This window comes from Triticum urartu, chromosome 6 (genome assembly GCF_003073215.2).
Source record: "Triticum urartu cultivar G1812 chromosome 6, Tu2.1, whole genome shotgun sequence".
NCBI classification, from domain to species: Eukaryota; Viridiplantae; Streptophyta; class Magnoliopsida; order Poales; family Poaceae; genus Triticum; species Triticum urartu.
The window spans coordinates 529,726,664-529,741,481 of NC_053027.1; the positions used below are offsets into that span (position 1 = coordinate 529,726,664).

General features: G+C 40.6%; 1 protein-coding gene across 4 annotated transcripts; it reads left to right on the forward strand.

The window, feature by feature from the left end:
• Window positions 1-3,024: 3,024 nt before the first annotated feature.
• LOC125514907 (isoleucine--tRNA ligase, chloroplastic/mitochondrial) lies at window positions 3,025-14,223 on the forward strand. 4 transcript variants are annotated; one of them, XM_048680279.1, is made up of 22 exons: window positions 3,025-3,262; window positions 3,356-3,524; window positions 4,543-4,697; window positions 4,782-4,883; window positions 5,538-5,607; window positions 5,761-5,873; window positions 6,074-6,142; window positions 6,629-6,736; window positions 7,358-7,502; window positions 8,074-8,305; window positions 8,379-8,665; window positions 8,773-8,909; window positions 9,311-9,458; window positions 10,106-10,237; window positions 10,633-10,761; window positions 11,120-11,247; window positions 11,317-11,481; window positions 11,896-12,021; window positions 12,412-12,485; window positions 12,587-12,836; window positions 13,485-13,664; window positions 13,753-14,223. In XM_048680279.1, exons 1-22 carry the CDS (start codon window positions 3,239-3,241, stop codon window positions 13,999-14,001), a joined length of 3,192 nt encoding a protein of 1,063 aa, XP_048536236.1. In that variant the 5' UTR covers window positions 3,025-3,238; the 3' UTR covers window positions 14,002-14,223. The 4 variants fall into 4 exon arrangements, with proteins under 4 accessions (XP_048536236.1, XP_048536239.1, XP_048536237.1 ...); XM_048680282.1 differs by lacking the exon at window positions 3,025-3,262 and having other exon boundaries at window positions 3,373-3,524; window positions 4,457-4,697; XM_048680280.1 differs by lacking the exons at window positions 3,025-3,262; window positions 3,356-3,524; window positions 4,543-4,697; window positions 4,782-4,883 and adding an exon at window positions 5,029-5,047.
• Window positions 14,224-14,818: the final 595 nt, after the last annotated feature.

Consider the following 14,818-nt stretch of genomic DNA (forward strand, 5'->3'; position numbering starts at 1 on the left):
CGACATTGCTTTCAATGCGGTTATGCCTCTAAGTCGTGCTTCGACACGTGGGAGATATAGCCGCATCGAGGGCGTTACACCAGGTCAGCTACATCATGCTTGTGCTGAGATTCATCAATCCATGTAGTTGTACATTGGTGGAGTTAGTGAATCAAAAACTTATGGAATCGACCCGTAGATAACCCATTCCACCCTAGTGATTATGAAAGAACTTATTGCAAGGAGTTTTTCTAAATGATGGCCTGAGGGGCTGCTAAGTTACCTGGGCCTGTAACTTTTGACCGGGTGCTGGAACATACCCCGGTAATTCCCGCGAAAATAGCATGGTAATTTCGCACCGCATGGCTGGTAAGTTAAAATACCCCGTGCCCTGTTAACTTCAACTCGGGGGAAAAAATTTGAAACATACACCGATAACTCCTTCCTAAATAGCATTGTAATTTAACACACCACAGACATGATAACTTCAGTGTCTAGTGCATGGGGAGAAGATTGGGAAACCTTTTTTTTGCCTCCCGTACCTTCAGTGTAAACTACATGATAATTTACGTAATGCAGGCATGATAACTTAGGTATAAAAACACGGTAAGTTTGACACCCGGTGGAGCAATGTTGTTGAAAAACATACCCATGTAACTGATGTGTAAATATCATGGTAATATAGGCATCGTAGGCGTGATAACTTAAGTTCAGAACATCGCGGTAACTTTGTCAAAAGAGGAAAAAATTATTGAAAACCGTACCCCGGTAATTTATGTGAAAATAGCACGGTAATATACGAACCACATATCTGACAATTTAGTACAAACATCGCGGTAAACTTAACCAGGGGGAAAAAGTTATTGAAAAGATAGCCCTCGATAACTTCTATGTAAATAGTATGATAGTATACAAACTTAATATCTCATAACTTAAGTACAAACAACGTGATAACATTCTTTACTTGGGAGGGGGGGGGGGGGTATTGAAAAATATCCTCGGATAACTTCTATATAAATAGTATGATAATATACAAAGCTCACACGATAACTTAAGTACAATCACCACGATAACATTTGACAAAGGGAAAACGTTGTTTACGAACATACCCCGGTAATTTCTATGTAAATAGTATGGTAATATATGACCCTCATTTCTGATAACTTAAGTGCAAACACCGTGGTAATTTGCGTCTGAAAAGGAGGGAAGGGGACTTCTGGGTTTCTGAACCGTGTGAACCGATATGAAACATGCAGAAAAAAATGGAACTAGAATGCATAGTCCTAAAACCCAAACAAACGAGGCTGGTGTCTTGGATTTTCACTTACTGCTGGTTGTCTTTTTTTTTGTTTAATCTCATCTCAAGTAGATACATCTAGCATGTAGATTGAATCTAATCAATAAAGGTGGCTAGCACAGCTGGATGTCATTACCTACAGTACATAAGATACTTATATGAAAAATAATCAATACCTACATTACTAAAGTTATACAATATGAAAATTAAATTCATGATACATCTAATGATATTGATTTCATTATGAATGTTAATTTTTTCCATAAAGTTGGTTAAACTTTACGAAGTTTGACTACAAAGAAATCTTATATGCAGAGTAAAAAGGACTGGAGAGAGCACTAGGTTGAACTAGAATATACATATAGGATGCAGAAGGAACAATAGTCAGGTGAGTGGTAAGATATAAAGGGCATATGCCGCTGAAATCATAGAAGATGATATGACGAGGGACGGGTCCAGGGTCTATGCGGGAACCACGTCATTTAGATGTGCAATAACAATGTCGCATCTAAATGCGCCTTAGACGGGTTCATAATTTTAGGGTTCGATTAGAGATGCACTAACACCCCCCTCAAGTCTCACATGTCCTCGACCTGAAGAGAGCAACTACGGGCACATCATGGGCACCAACATTGACTTGTTTGTAGGATATCCTTCTGCTAAACATGTTCACACTACTTGTAGGTATGTGCAACGTGAGCTCCATCAGTTCCGAGGGCGACGTGGTATAGTTTAGCGTTCTCGATATGCCGTGCTAGGACCAAGCCGCAGTTTTCTTTTAACTGAATTGACTTCTAATTTACTTCTACCGTAGCAGAGCATATACTAGTAACTAATTCCGACAAGTTTGAATTTGCGTGGAGCCTGCGTAATGCTAATTCCTACTCTTGTGATGCATTGTAGAAGTATATAACATGACACTTGGCACGCAAGTAAGTGCTTTTTCTATATATAGTACAGGGTACAAGGTAAAAGTCTCTCCACCGATTTGAGAGATTGAGACCCTGGCCGAACATCCAGCTCGTGAGGAAGATGGCTCCGGTTTCAGGTAAAAATTCTCCGGCGTTCTATTTCCTCCCGTCTCAGTGATCCATTCCCACATCATGTACTCTACTGCTACCTTCGATTAATTCATTATTATGACACTTCGTGCCTGGCCATGTTCTGAACAAGCTAAATAAGAGTTACGAGTCCAGTGGCCGCCATGAACATGCATGGAGATTGGCTGTAGCAAATGTGAAGCAGAATCTATTTTAAATCATGAGTGAGTGAGAGAGGTCGTGGTTTTGAACTTTCGAAACCTTTTTCGGGGATGATGGTTGCAATTTTAACTGCAAACGAGCTGAGATTTGTCCACGGTAACAAAGCTCCGTTTGAACCGACTTGAGTTGTGCTTGCGCAGGAGCCAGCCTATGCTGCTTCTCGTCTGTACTGTATGTATTTCTTTGAGAGGTTCTTCTTGCTCTTCCCCAGAGTCCAGACTGCAAAATTATTATCTTTGAGCGAAAAAAACACACTATTCGCAGCCTTTCCATTTTGGGCCAAGTGGGCACGGGAGCGTGTCGAACAGCTAAGAGAGCCCAAGTTGACCTCTACAGCGCGGCCTAGCCCAGTAGCTCCCTCCTCACAAAGTGGCCCAACCATGATGACGCCCTCCTCACAAAGTGGCCCAACAAAGAGGGCCCCACACGGCAGCCTCATCGGCCTCCGCGAACGAGCGAACCCCCCAGGCCCCCACACCTAGCCCACAAAAAAAAAACCTCCACACCCCTCTTCTTCGGTTCAGGCTCTCTCCTCCTCCCCTCTCCCCTCGCTCGCCAATCCCCTTATCCCCGATGCCGCCATTGTCGCGCCCATAGCAGAACCCACCTAGCCGTCGACCGGGCCTGGCGGGGCCCCCTCCCCAACGGAACCAGTTCGAGCTCGCCCGCTCGCTCGCTCGTCTCGCGGCGCCGGCGTCGGATGGACGCCGCCTCCTGCTGTCGCGTAAGCGCCCCCCCCCCCCCCCCCCCCCCCCCCCCCCCCTTGTACTGCCGAAGCTCCTAGAGGCACTCCTCACGAGCCCCCGCTCTTCCGCAGGTCTTCTCGACGCAGAGATGCCGCTTCCCGCTGCGCAGGCTGGGGGCGGCCCCGGTGGCGGCGCGGCGGCCGTTCTCCACCGAGCTGAGCGACCTCTTCGCCCCGTCGTCGTCGGCCTCGAAGCGCCGGTCCCGGGGCCCCGTCATGGCCGCGAAGAAGGCCGCGGAGGGTGAGCCGTCTCTCGCTCGCGTCATTAGGGGTTCAGGGTGGGGTTTTTGGTTTGGGGAATCGGCGACCGTCTGTTCCGTGTTGCAATGGGGCGTCCGTTTTTTGAGGTCGATTGCTCGTGAGTTGCATCCGGCACTAGGGACTAGGGACACAAGCAGTAGTAGGATTAGACGAATGAATTTGAGTGCAGTTTCCTGAGCTTCGGATCGATTGCGGATCAGGGTTCTGAGTGAAATTTGCCCGTGGTCGTAGTTGGGACTGACGGGTTGTTCACTTGATGTATGCGTGTAACTTGAGCTTAATCTGGTCGGTTTAGCTTGATAGATGTTGCTCTTTGACAAATGTTTCATGCTGGGTCATTCCATTGTAATTAGGTCATTATGTATGCAATTTTTTATTTAAGGTGTCTATGCCTTCATCACAATTTGTCACCATGTTCTCTTTTTGGTCTGTATGAGACTTCCATCAATATAAGCTTTCTGCATCCAGTGTCTTGGTATCAAAGCAATCTTGGTTTTCATTTTGTGAATAACTAGAAGAACAGGTGAGCTTATTTTAGATGTTGGATGGTGGAAACAGTGCTCAGACGGTGGTGATTGTGCTTGTGATGATGCTAACCGATTGAGATTATATGCTATATATACCCAGAATATGGCAATTTGATGATTTAATGAATAATTTTGCTATTCTTAGAAGTTCAGAGTTAAAAGTTAGAAAAACTCTCCATGTTTAATATACCTGAGTGCAGTCATGGGGATAAAAGTTCCTTCCATTGAGAGTCTCAATAAGACATATGGTAGTCTCTTTTTTTTTTGCGGGAAACAGTCTAGGTAGTCCGATTTGGCATGTTTCAAAATAAAATCTCTTAATGATATAAGTGTTTTGATCTGGACCATTTGAAACTGAAATAAGCATTTAGTTGATGTTTGACAGGTTGAGTCTCGTTTTAGTCATTGGTCCTCCTTGGGGTGTTAGAACACAGAGGTACCTAGGACTGATAGCTTGTCGGTTTTTCCTAGGTGCAAAACAAGAAGATGGGAAATACAAGCACACGGTGGATCTCCCAAAGACGAGTTTTGGCTTGAGAGCAAACTCTGTTATGCGCGAACCGGAGCTCCAGAAGTTGTGGGAGGAGAACCAGGTGCTGAAGAGGGTGTCCGAAAGGAATACTGGGGTGAGTTTACTTTTTCAAGTAGAGCTATAAATGAAAACGAAACTATTCATCTGACCTAGTTGGTTTTCTTGGTTGTTTGATTAGGCCACATTTACTCTTCATGATGGCCCGCCTTATGCTAATGGTGATCTTCACATGGGTCATGCGCTGAATAAAGTTCTCAAAGATATTATAAATCGCTACAAGGTATCAGCTATCCGTGAATTTCATCTAGCTGTACGCACATGTTTATTTGCAAACAATTGACATATTTCTTTTTGGGGGAAACAATTGGTACGGATTCATATTCTGTGTCAGTTCAATTTCTGGGCCACCCCATATTTTGATGCGTGTGCCATTATCTTCAAATGGTAAAGTCTGCATATTCAGCTTGATGTTGACAGTTCAACAAAGATTGGACCTATGTAAATGCCATTGCTCATGCTAGAATGCTAGATAAACCAGCTTAGGTTCTACAAGACTAAGAGTAATTGATTGTGTATGAGATATAAGATTCCAGATGAGAATTTTTTCTTGTATAAAATCTTATAATATGCTGGCTCTGGGTCACCTAAGTTCTTTTTTTTAGATGGACACCTAATTGTAGTTGATTCTGTATGACATGATGATTTTTATAAAATTTTATTATGTTGTCCTGGCAACTCACTTCTGTTGAAATGTTTTGAAGTCATTTTGTTCAATAATCAATGATGTGCATATTGATTTAGCGACCCTTTCTATTTTCTGATGGTGGTATGATCTAAATCCTTATCAGTACACAAATATGAATTAGAACATGGACCCAATGAAACCATAATTTTCCATTTATTCAGTGTTCTGATCCTCTCTTCTTTTGCACAGCTGCTTCAGAATCACAAGGTTTCCTTTATTCCTGGGTGGGATTGCCATGGCCTTCCGATAGAATTGAAAGGTAAGTTCAACTCTATATGACCTTTGGAAATGTTGCCATATTCAAAAGTGTATTTAATTGTGGTTATTTTGTTGTTGGGGTGGGTTCACTTAGAAGATGCCTGCTTTGCATGTGTTAGATTATAACCAAGTAACAGTTGATCATTTACTGCAGTTCTGAAGTCAATGGACAAAGCAACATTGAATGCTCTAACACCTATAAAATTAAGGCAAAAGGCTGCAAAATTTGCTAAAGTGACCGTTAATGCACAAATGAATTCTTTCAAGGTAATATTTTCTTCATTTTAAATTCTAGTGGCACTTATTTAAGTTTTGTGGTATTTCATGGTGTGTTTACAGTTTTCTAAGGCAAGGCCGAGTCATGTAGTAATGCCTGGCACATGTTCTTCTTGCTTACCGAAAGCCTTCAAAACGTTTTAGGTTTTAGTTCCTTACTGGTATATTAACAAATAACACCGTGCTTGCAGCGGATCGGTATATGGGCAGATTGGGACAGCCCTTACCTAACTCTTTCGCCAGAATATGAAGCTGCTCAGGTTTTCACTCTGTTACTCCTACTATTTATGTAAAAAATCATGGAAATGCATCTATATGTATCTATTCTATTCACTTGAGTGAGAGCTTGGAGCATTGTTTTTAAGGCGGTAAGGCGACCTAAGGCGACCTAAGGCGAGCACCAACCGCCCTGGCGCATAAGCGCCTAAAGCAGGCATAATTGTAAGGTGCTGCCAGGGTGCCTTGCCGCCTAAGCATCCAAGGCGAGACGCCTTATAAACAATGGCTTGGAGATTGGATGACTTGATTGGGTTGTCAGCATCTCTATCTTGCTTGCAATTAGAGCAGCTAATTTTTCTGTTCTTTTGACCTGTTTACCATGCCAGTATAAAGACAATATGCTGGGGTATAATTCTAGTTTATGTTATGATAATTAATATCGACAGTTCTTTTCATCCTTATCAGGAGCCCTTACTGATAATTAAATTTTACCATGGCAGTAACAACCTTTTGTTTTGATATGCTAGTTGGAAGTGTTTGGTCAAATGGTTATGAGAGGATATATCTATAGAGGACGAAAGCCTGTCCATTGGAGTCCATCCTCACGTACTGCTTTAGCAGAAGCTGAGTTAGAGGTATGCTTAATCTTTCTATTCAATTGCATTAATTTATTGTCAAACACTTTGTTGCACAGTAATCTTTAAGTTAGTGTTAAATGCAAATGAATAATCGATAGTGTTGAGTATGCAAATAAACAATTGATAATTCTGAATTATTTCAATGTGGACTTAAATGCTGAATCATGCTTTAATTTTTGTTTTCTTTGTGAAGTTGCTTGGTGTAGTTTACTAGTTGTCTATCTAGTTTTTTGAGCAAAAGTTACCCTGTGTATGCCAACCTGTGTAACATGCTGCATGCCAACCTGTGTAACTTTCGTTTGTAAGTCCTTTCATGTTGAGATTAATGCCTATGTTTACCAACCAACCTGGTGTGTTTTTGCAAAACTTGTTACATATAGTCTTGCACTAAACCTATGTGTGATAGTATCACATGCTTTTACTGCCAATGGCTTTGGAACTTAAATTTATATGGTCACTCTGGTAGACCTATTTGTGGATAATCTGAGAATCCTAGAAATTTTTATTTGTATTTTTGAGCTGTGTTGGAACTTTTGGGCATACAGGTGCTTATATTTTCTTCTGTTGTTGATTTATCTGTTGATTTTTCCTTACATATGCTCCTTTTACCTTTTCCAGTATTCAGAAAATCACGTTTCCAAAAGCATATATGCGGCATTCAAGGTTACCAGCCCGTCTAGCTCTGGGTTGCTAGATGAATTTCTCCCTAATGTTTGCTTAGCCATATGGACCACTACTCCATGGACAATTCCTGCTAATGCTGGTGAGATGATGCCTTGTTTGCTTTTATTTCAATGGAAACGTCCAGCGACTCTGAACTGGGGTGTCATGACAGCCACCTTAAAACAGTTTCGAAATTTTCAACTGGCGGGAGATGGATGACAGTAAAAGTAAAGTATTTGTCTGATTTCATGCTGTATGTCTATAACCAAATCAACTCATGGAAAATATATATTAAATTTCCATGTGGAGTTCTTTTTATAGCAATATGCTACTTTAGTTCCTAAAGTAGTATGAAATGCCAATATCATAGAATCAGCTAGCAGTATTGAAGATGCCGTAACTGATAATCAAGATAAATGAATATTAAGACTATTAAATAACATAGCTTGAACGCAAATCATGACACATACACTGGTAATGTATTGCATTTGAAGTTTTTTTAATTCTGCTACCTGACAATGACATTGTTTTAATTTCATTGGTACTATGGAATCAGAATTTCCTCTCTTACACTTGCATGGTTGTTGCACATACTGTGTACGAGTTTGCTTCAAACATTCCTTATTTTTTGGAATTGTACTAACTTGTGTAAAAACCTTTTCTTGTGTCAGCCGTTGCTGTGAACCCTGAGCTTAGTTATGCAGTAGTTGAGCTCCAGTCTGTACTGGAAAGTGAGTCAACATCTGGAGGAAAGCAACAAAAACTTGGGAGTATTTTGAGCTCTGGGATCGAGAAACCATTTATCATCGTGGCTTCTGATCTTGTCTCAGTTCTAGAGTCCAAATGGGGTGTGAAGCTTGTAATCAGGAAATCATTTCCTGGTTCAGTCTTGGAGCACTGTAGGTATTTATTTTGCTCTTCTAACTTCATTATGGTTGTGCTTGATTTTTTTTCATGCTATGCTTGGTGCCTTCAGATACCTCCATCCTGTGAATGGCAATGAATGTTCTGTTGTTATTGGAGGAGATTACATAACAACTGAATCTGGAACTGGCCTTGTTCACACTGCCCCTGGCCATGGCCAGGAAGACTACCTGACAGGTTTGAAATATGGTCTTCCTATTGTTTCTCCCGTGGATGATGAAGGGAACTTCACTGCCGAAGCTGGACAATTTAGTGGCTTATCTGTCCTGGGAGCTGGTAATGCTGCAGTTGTGAAGTATCTGGACGAACATGTTTCACTCATCTTAGAAGAGCCTTACAGTGAGTAACGTCACAATATGTATTCAAAGTTTTTGGTATAAAAGCCATGTGAATATCGAGGATTTTATTTAGAAGATTGTGTGCCCATTGTGTTTTTTGGTTGTCAGAACACAAGTACCCCTATGATTGGAGATCGAAAGAACCAACCATATTCCGAGCAACTGAGCAGTGGTTTGCCTCTGTGGATGGTTTTCGGGATGCTGCACTGGATGCAATCAAGAGAGTAACCTGGGTTCCTTCTCAGGTATTTAGCTGCTTTATTTCTTGAACTTAAAATTCGAATCAGCAACTGTGTTTATGTTCCTTTGGTTTATTGTCTCACTGAACCTCTTTGAACTGTTAATCTGCTTAGTACTGAAAACTTCACGCTTGGCAACAGTACTACTACTTGGGATGTTTGCTCAGTGCATATTTCTTATCTTAACTAGTGTACTTGTAGAAGAGCTTTAAGTTCAGTGCATATTTCTTACTTGTCTTGATTTTTTTTCCTTGGGCAACTGATTTCTTTGTTCCATATATAAGTTTCATGCAATATTGTTGTGTTGCCTTCCAATATTGTTGAGTTACCTAATCGTACTCTTGAATTGCTATTGGTGTTGTCTGACAAGTTAACCTTGTTTCTTGCCTGTGTTTCAACATTCTCAGGGTGAAAACAGGATTGTTAACATGATCTCTGGCCGTTCTGACTGGTGTATTTCCCGGCAGAGAACATGGGGAGTTCCCATTCCTGTTTTTTATCATGTAGACACACAAGAACCTCTTATAACTGAAGAAACGATTGAACATATCAAGGGTATGCCGATGATTATGATTTCTTGCACTTCTTTGTTAGGTTCCCTCTGCATTTGCAACACCATCATTCTCAAGCAATTGCTAACTTAAATGTCTTGTTTCAAGGTGCCCCTCAAGGTTTTTTAGATAATGCTCCTATATCTTAACTTTCTGGTGCAACATATGGACTGAATTATCTTATGTGCCATATCTCACAGTATTTTCATCTACGACTGCATTTGACAATGTGGCGGTGAATTATGACAATCTAGCTTATCCAACCAGCTTTTGCCTATTTTGGTGCTTGTTTAACCAACTTATCTCTAGTTCCGTGAGTATTTTCCGACAGCAGATTATAGATTGAGCACATTGCATTATCAATATAATAAATAAGCACAGCTCAGCACATTCAGCAACCCTAAACTGAGCCTAAATACGTCTGCTGTATCTGTACCAAGTCCAGTTTAGAAATTTTCGAAGACATCTCTAAGATACATTATGTGATCCTTTATGACATGAAGCTTTGATCCATTTGTACTTGTACTTTCTGAATCATTATAAATGACCTTATGCTTGCCATGCTTTCTTTCCTTACAGATTTTTTTTTCTTTACTAAAGATTGGATTTAGAATCACATGAATGCCCACCAATTCTTTTTTTGTTATGCAGCTATAGTGTCAGACAAAGGCAGTGATGCCTGGTGGTATATGAAAACCGAGGAACTTCTTCCAGATAAATATCGCGACAAAGCATCTGAGTATCGTAAGGGCACTGATACAATGGATGTTTGGTTTGACTCTGGTAGGATCCTGTCTTAATTATTCTGCTAATATATTTTAGAAAGTTCAGTTGGTGATGATTATTATCAGTTGTGACAATGCATAAATCAGTGTTCACCATAGATCACTGTGTGTGTACGGGTGCCCGCACACTGAATCTTGACAGCTGCCATCATTTTAATTGCGGAGCCTTCAAACTGAGCCAAGCCACCCTAGTCATGTGTTATAATCTTGCATTGATGTCATTATTGGGCTTGTTATTGTGTATCCAATCCTCCGACTTATTTGGTTTTCGATGCCACCTTTTGTCCTGTAGTCCTTACCTCTCAAAGCACTCATGTTTAATAATATATCTCGAGATTGAGCATTGTTAAGAACACTAATTATTAATTCATTCCACATCTTCTCTTGATTCAGGCTCCTCATGGGCTGCTGTTTCAGCAAAACGGGATGGCCTTAATTTCCCTGCAGATGTATACCTTGAAGGTTCAGACCAACATCGTGGATGGTTTCAGAGTTCGCTGTTAACCAGCATCGCTACTACAGGTAATTATGGGCACCAGAAACACTTCTTGTTGCTACCTTACTTTCTTAGGAATAGATATTGCTTATATAAGATATAAGTTACTGCATCACACTAAGAGTCTACACCATGATTCATCAACAGTTCATTCTACAAGACATCTTTAAAGACATTTTTGTTATATTTTCTGTAAACTATTATCATATTTATGTAAAAAAATGAAAAATGATCCATATGCAATAATGTTTTATTTGTTTATTTTTTCATGAGAACTCTGAAATCTGAACACTCATCGCTCTTTGCTCTCAATACTTTTGGCATCTGAAATCTGGAGACTGACATAAGGTTCTTCGTTCTCCATTTTTCCCATTAAACAAACAGGAAAGGCTCCATATTCCAGTGTTATTACCCACGGTTTTGTATTGGACAAAGACGGTTTAAAAATGAGCAAATCTGTTGGTAATGTCGTGGATCCTGAGAAAGTGATTCTTGGTGGGAAAGATTCTAAGGTATGTTCCTACAGAAACTTGTGTTACTTTCTAGTTTTGAGGAGTGAAATATCTCTCAACCTTGTGCAGAAAGAGCCTCCTTATGGAGCAGATGTTCTCCGTCTATGGGTTTCTAGTGTTGATTACACTGGAGATGTGTTGATTGGTTCGGAAATCTTGCGCCAGATGTCTGACATGTATAGAAAACTACGAGGCACAATGCGTTTTCTATTAGCAAATCTCCATGATTGGAACGTAAGTTCAGGTGGCCAAGTATATATTGTCATTTCATTTTTTGATAATACCGATGCCCTAGCGAACAACAGATATTCTTACGCATTTAATTGTATTTTTTTGATGATTTGAACCCATACTCATTTTAGTGAACTTCTTCAGACTATATGCTTTTAACTTCTTTTCTCAGGCCAAAGCTTTGAACTAATTTTGGTTAGCTGAATATAATGCTTTGAGTTGGGAACTGTTTCATTAGATGTAGATAATAGGGAGGAGGGCATGATATTTCTTATATATACTCCCTAGCTAATACTACGTACTGTTAATATTTTTTAATTATTTCTCTAGTTTCCCTTTCTTATTTATTTTTACAGCGTTCCTTTCAGTGCATGCTTCTTCTCTAATCTTGTCTTTTTTTTATGTTCCTCTTTATAGCCAGAGAATTCTGTGCCCTACAGTGATCTGCCAAAAATTGATCAGTACGCACTTTTCCAACTGGAAAATGTTGTGGCTTCCATGAAGGATAGTTATGATAATTACCAATTCTATAAAATATATCAGGTGTGTAACATTTTTGCGTAGTCACACTAATTCAGACTTTCCCGTTCCTCCTTTTTTTACACTGTGCGTGTGTGTTCACGTGTTTCTATGCACATGCATGCGTAAACTATGTTTATCTGGTTTGGTATATTCAGGTCATATTTTTGATAAACACAAAGTGTGGCTACTGAATATATGGTTTGCCAATTAGGAGTTGGTTGGATTTGGATGATCAAATTTCCTGGAAGTGGAATGATCTTGTTCAGTTAGTCCTTTGTTTTCATTCTGCATTCTGGAAGTTGTTTAATTTTCTTATCAGAATTTCAGATCACATGCGGTGCACAATTGTTATAGTATGTGATGCCATATGCTCAGGATGCCATTGTTGACATATGTTTCTCTCTAATTCAGACCCTTCAGAGATTCGCCATCGTTGGTTTGTCCAATTTCTATTTTGACGTTGCAAAAGACCGACTTTATGTTGGGTATGACATTCATCCAATGTTCATTTCCATCTGCATCTAGTTAGAATTGAATCTAGCTGGTGTTGTTCGTTAATGCAACTTATGTGATCTTATCTTATCAGTGGCCGAGTTAGCTACACAAGGAAAAGCTGCCAGACAGTCCTTGCTGCACATCTACTCTACCTTGTTAGGGCCATTGCTCCGATTATGCCACACTTAGCAGAGGATATCTGGCAGAACTTGCCCTTTGAACACACCTTGGAAGATGGATCTGTTGCCAAGTTTGCTTTTGATCTAAAATGGCCAGATAAGAATGAAGAATGGTGCTCGGTTCAAAAGGATGATGTTGATTTTCTGAGTGTTATCCTGGAGGTACACAACACTTCTGCATCACTTTAGAGGCATCCATTCATATACTAATAGTTGTGTTTCTTTGCCATGGTATATGGGTTGTAGGTAGATGTAGGGATGCAAGTGCTGCCCTCCCTGTCCTGCAAAACTATGCAATTAGCGAACTATAGCCACAAAATTAACACTGATGTGTACTGGGGTGTGTGATATGTGGTGCACTGCCTGCATCCCTAGTTGTAGCTTATAACTTGACCGATATATTCCTAGAGGCCAGCCATCTTTTCTTCAATAAATGTTTTATGAAACCCGTGCCGCCAACTTGGAACATTCCAGTTCAACACATCCAAGTTCCATCATATTGACCAGACACAGATGAAACCACTTCTGATGTGTAATATGCGCATTTCTGTTAAATTGGTTAATTAATTGCTACTACCTCTTGAACTGCCAAAACGTCTTTACATTAGTGAACAGAGGGTAACTAATGTAAGACGTTTTGGCAGTTCAAAGTTCAACTAGTGAACAGAGGGTGTAGACTAGAACATTTGCAGCTCTTTTATTATTATTATCATTTTATGGTCATTATTTTAATATATTTTGTTGCCACACATGAGTTCATATCTTCAGCACAGATTTCTTACAGATATTTTGCATTTGCTTGTTGACCAGTTGAGATCAGAGGTGAACAAGATTTTGGAGAACGCTAGAACAGGAAAGCTGATCGGCGCTAGTTTGGACGCAAAGGTTTATCTCCATGCTGAAAATCCCGATACGGTATCCAAACTGAAGGAGCTGGCTTCTGCAACCAATGATGCAGATGCCCTTCATCGCCTATTTATCACATCTCAGGTAGAACATTTGTCTTTCCTCAAAACCAGAGGCCTTCTTTCTGCATTCAATTGTGTTTTGACGTCTCCTCTTTTCTGTCTTTCTGAAGGTGGAGATTCTCCCATCCCTGAGTGAAGAAACCACATCAGGTGTGTCCTATGCGGGAAAGTTCAGCGACCCACGCACGGGAGAGATCTGGATCGGTGTGACTCGTGCGGATGGCGTGAAATGCGAGCGCTGCTGGGTTTACACCAAGGACGTTGGGTCGTTCGATGACCATCCTACGCTATGCTCGCGGTGCCACGGCGTCATTGATCTGCAACCGCATGCATCTCCTGCCGCCGCCGCTGTCGCTTGAAGAGCAGCGACCTGGATCTAACCTCCACTTCAATGTGAAGATTGCAGGTGGAATTCATCGTTTTTTGTTCTACGAAGAAAGCTTTGACCGTTATACTGAACAAAATAGAAGAGAAGATTTTTAGGGGCTCTTGAAACCGGTTTTGAACCCCATTTTCTTTGTATGTAATACAACTACACACATGCTTTACCAATTTTTAGTAATTGGAGTTTTTGACCTTCCTGTACCTGTATTGCAGAACTCCTCCCACTATACAGTAGATGAAACAATTTTGCACCTGAACTCGATGGATGTTGCTGATAAATAACAAGGCCACTGAAAATCCAGAGAACAATACACTTTTACAACAGCTTCCAAAAACAGCACATATGAGATGAATTACAGATTCCATTATCAATCGCAAAAGGTGTGAGGTCATCTAAGAGACGCATGCGGTGTGGGACCCTCCGGCAACTTAAGTGAGAGAGGTGACGTCACAAGACTGCCCAGGGTACTAGCCACTCGCACATTTTCCTCGGCAGAGAGAGGAGGGGGCTGACTTTTTTTTTTTGGCAAGGAGATGGGCTGACGTTAGAGCGTACTTTCTCCGTCCATGAAAACGGTACATACACAAATTTTGGAACAGATTATGGAGTGAAGTAAAAAAATGCACAATTATTATATGAGACATGCTTTTTTATGGGGAAACTACGTCCTCGAGGTCAAGGTCTGAATTTCTTCATAATAGTACTCCTACTGACTTTGGCTTTAGTAATGAATAAATTCGCTTTGTCGGAATCCCTATAATGAGTAGCATTTGCGGCAGCCGAATAAATCA

Bases quoted from the DNA above. Each gene is read 5' to 3' on its own strand.
- LOC125514907 (XM_048680282.1), top strand. From the start codon at position 3,373: ATGCCGCTTCCCGCTGCGCAGGCTGGGGGCGGCCCCGGTGGCGGCGCG. The intron at 9,459-10,105 runs GTATGCCGATGA...TTTGTTATGCAG, and splicing joins AACGATTGAACATATCAAGG to CTATAGTGTCAGACAAAGGC. The intron at 13,665-13,752 runs GTAGAACATTTG...GTCTTTCTGAAG, and splicing joins GCCTATTTATCACATCTCAG to GTGGAGATTCTCCCATCCCT.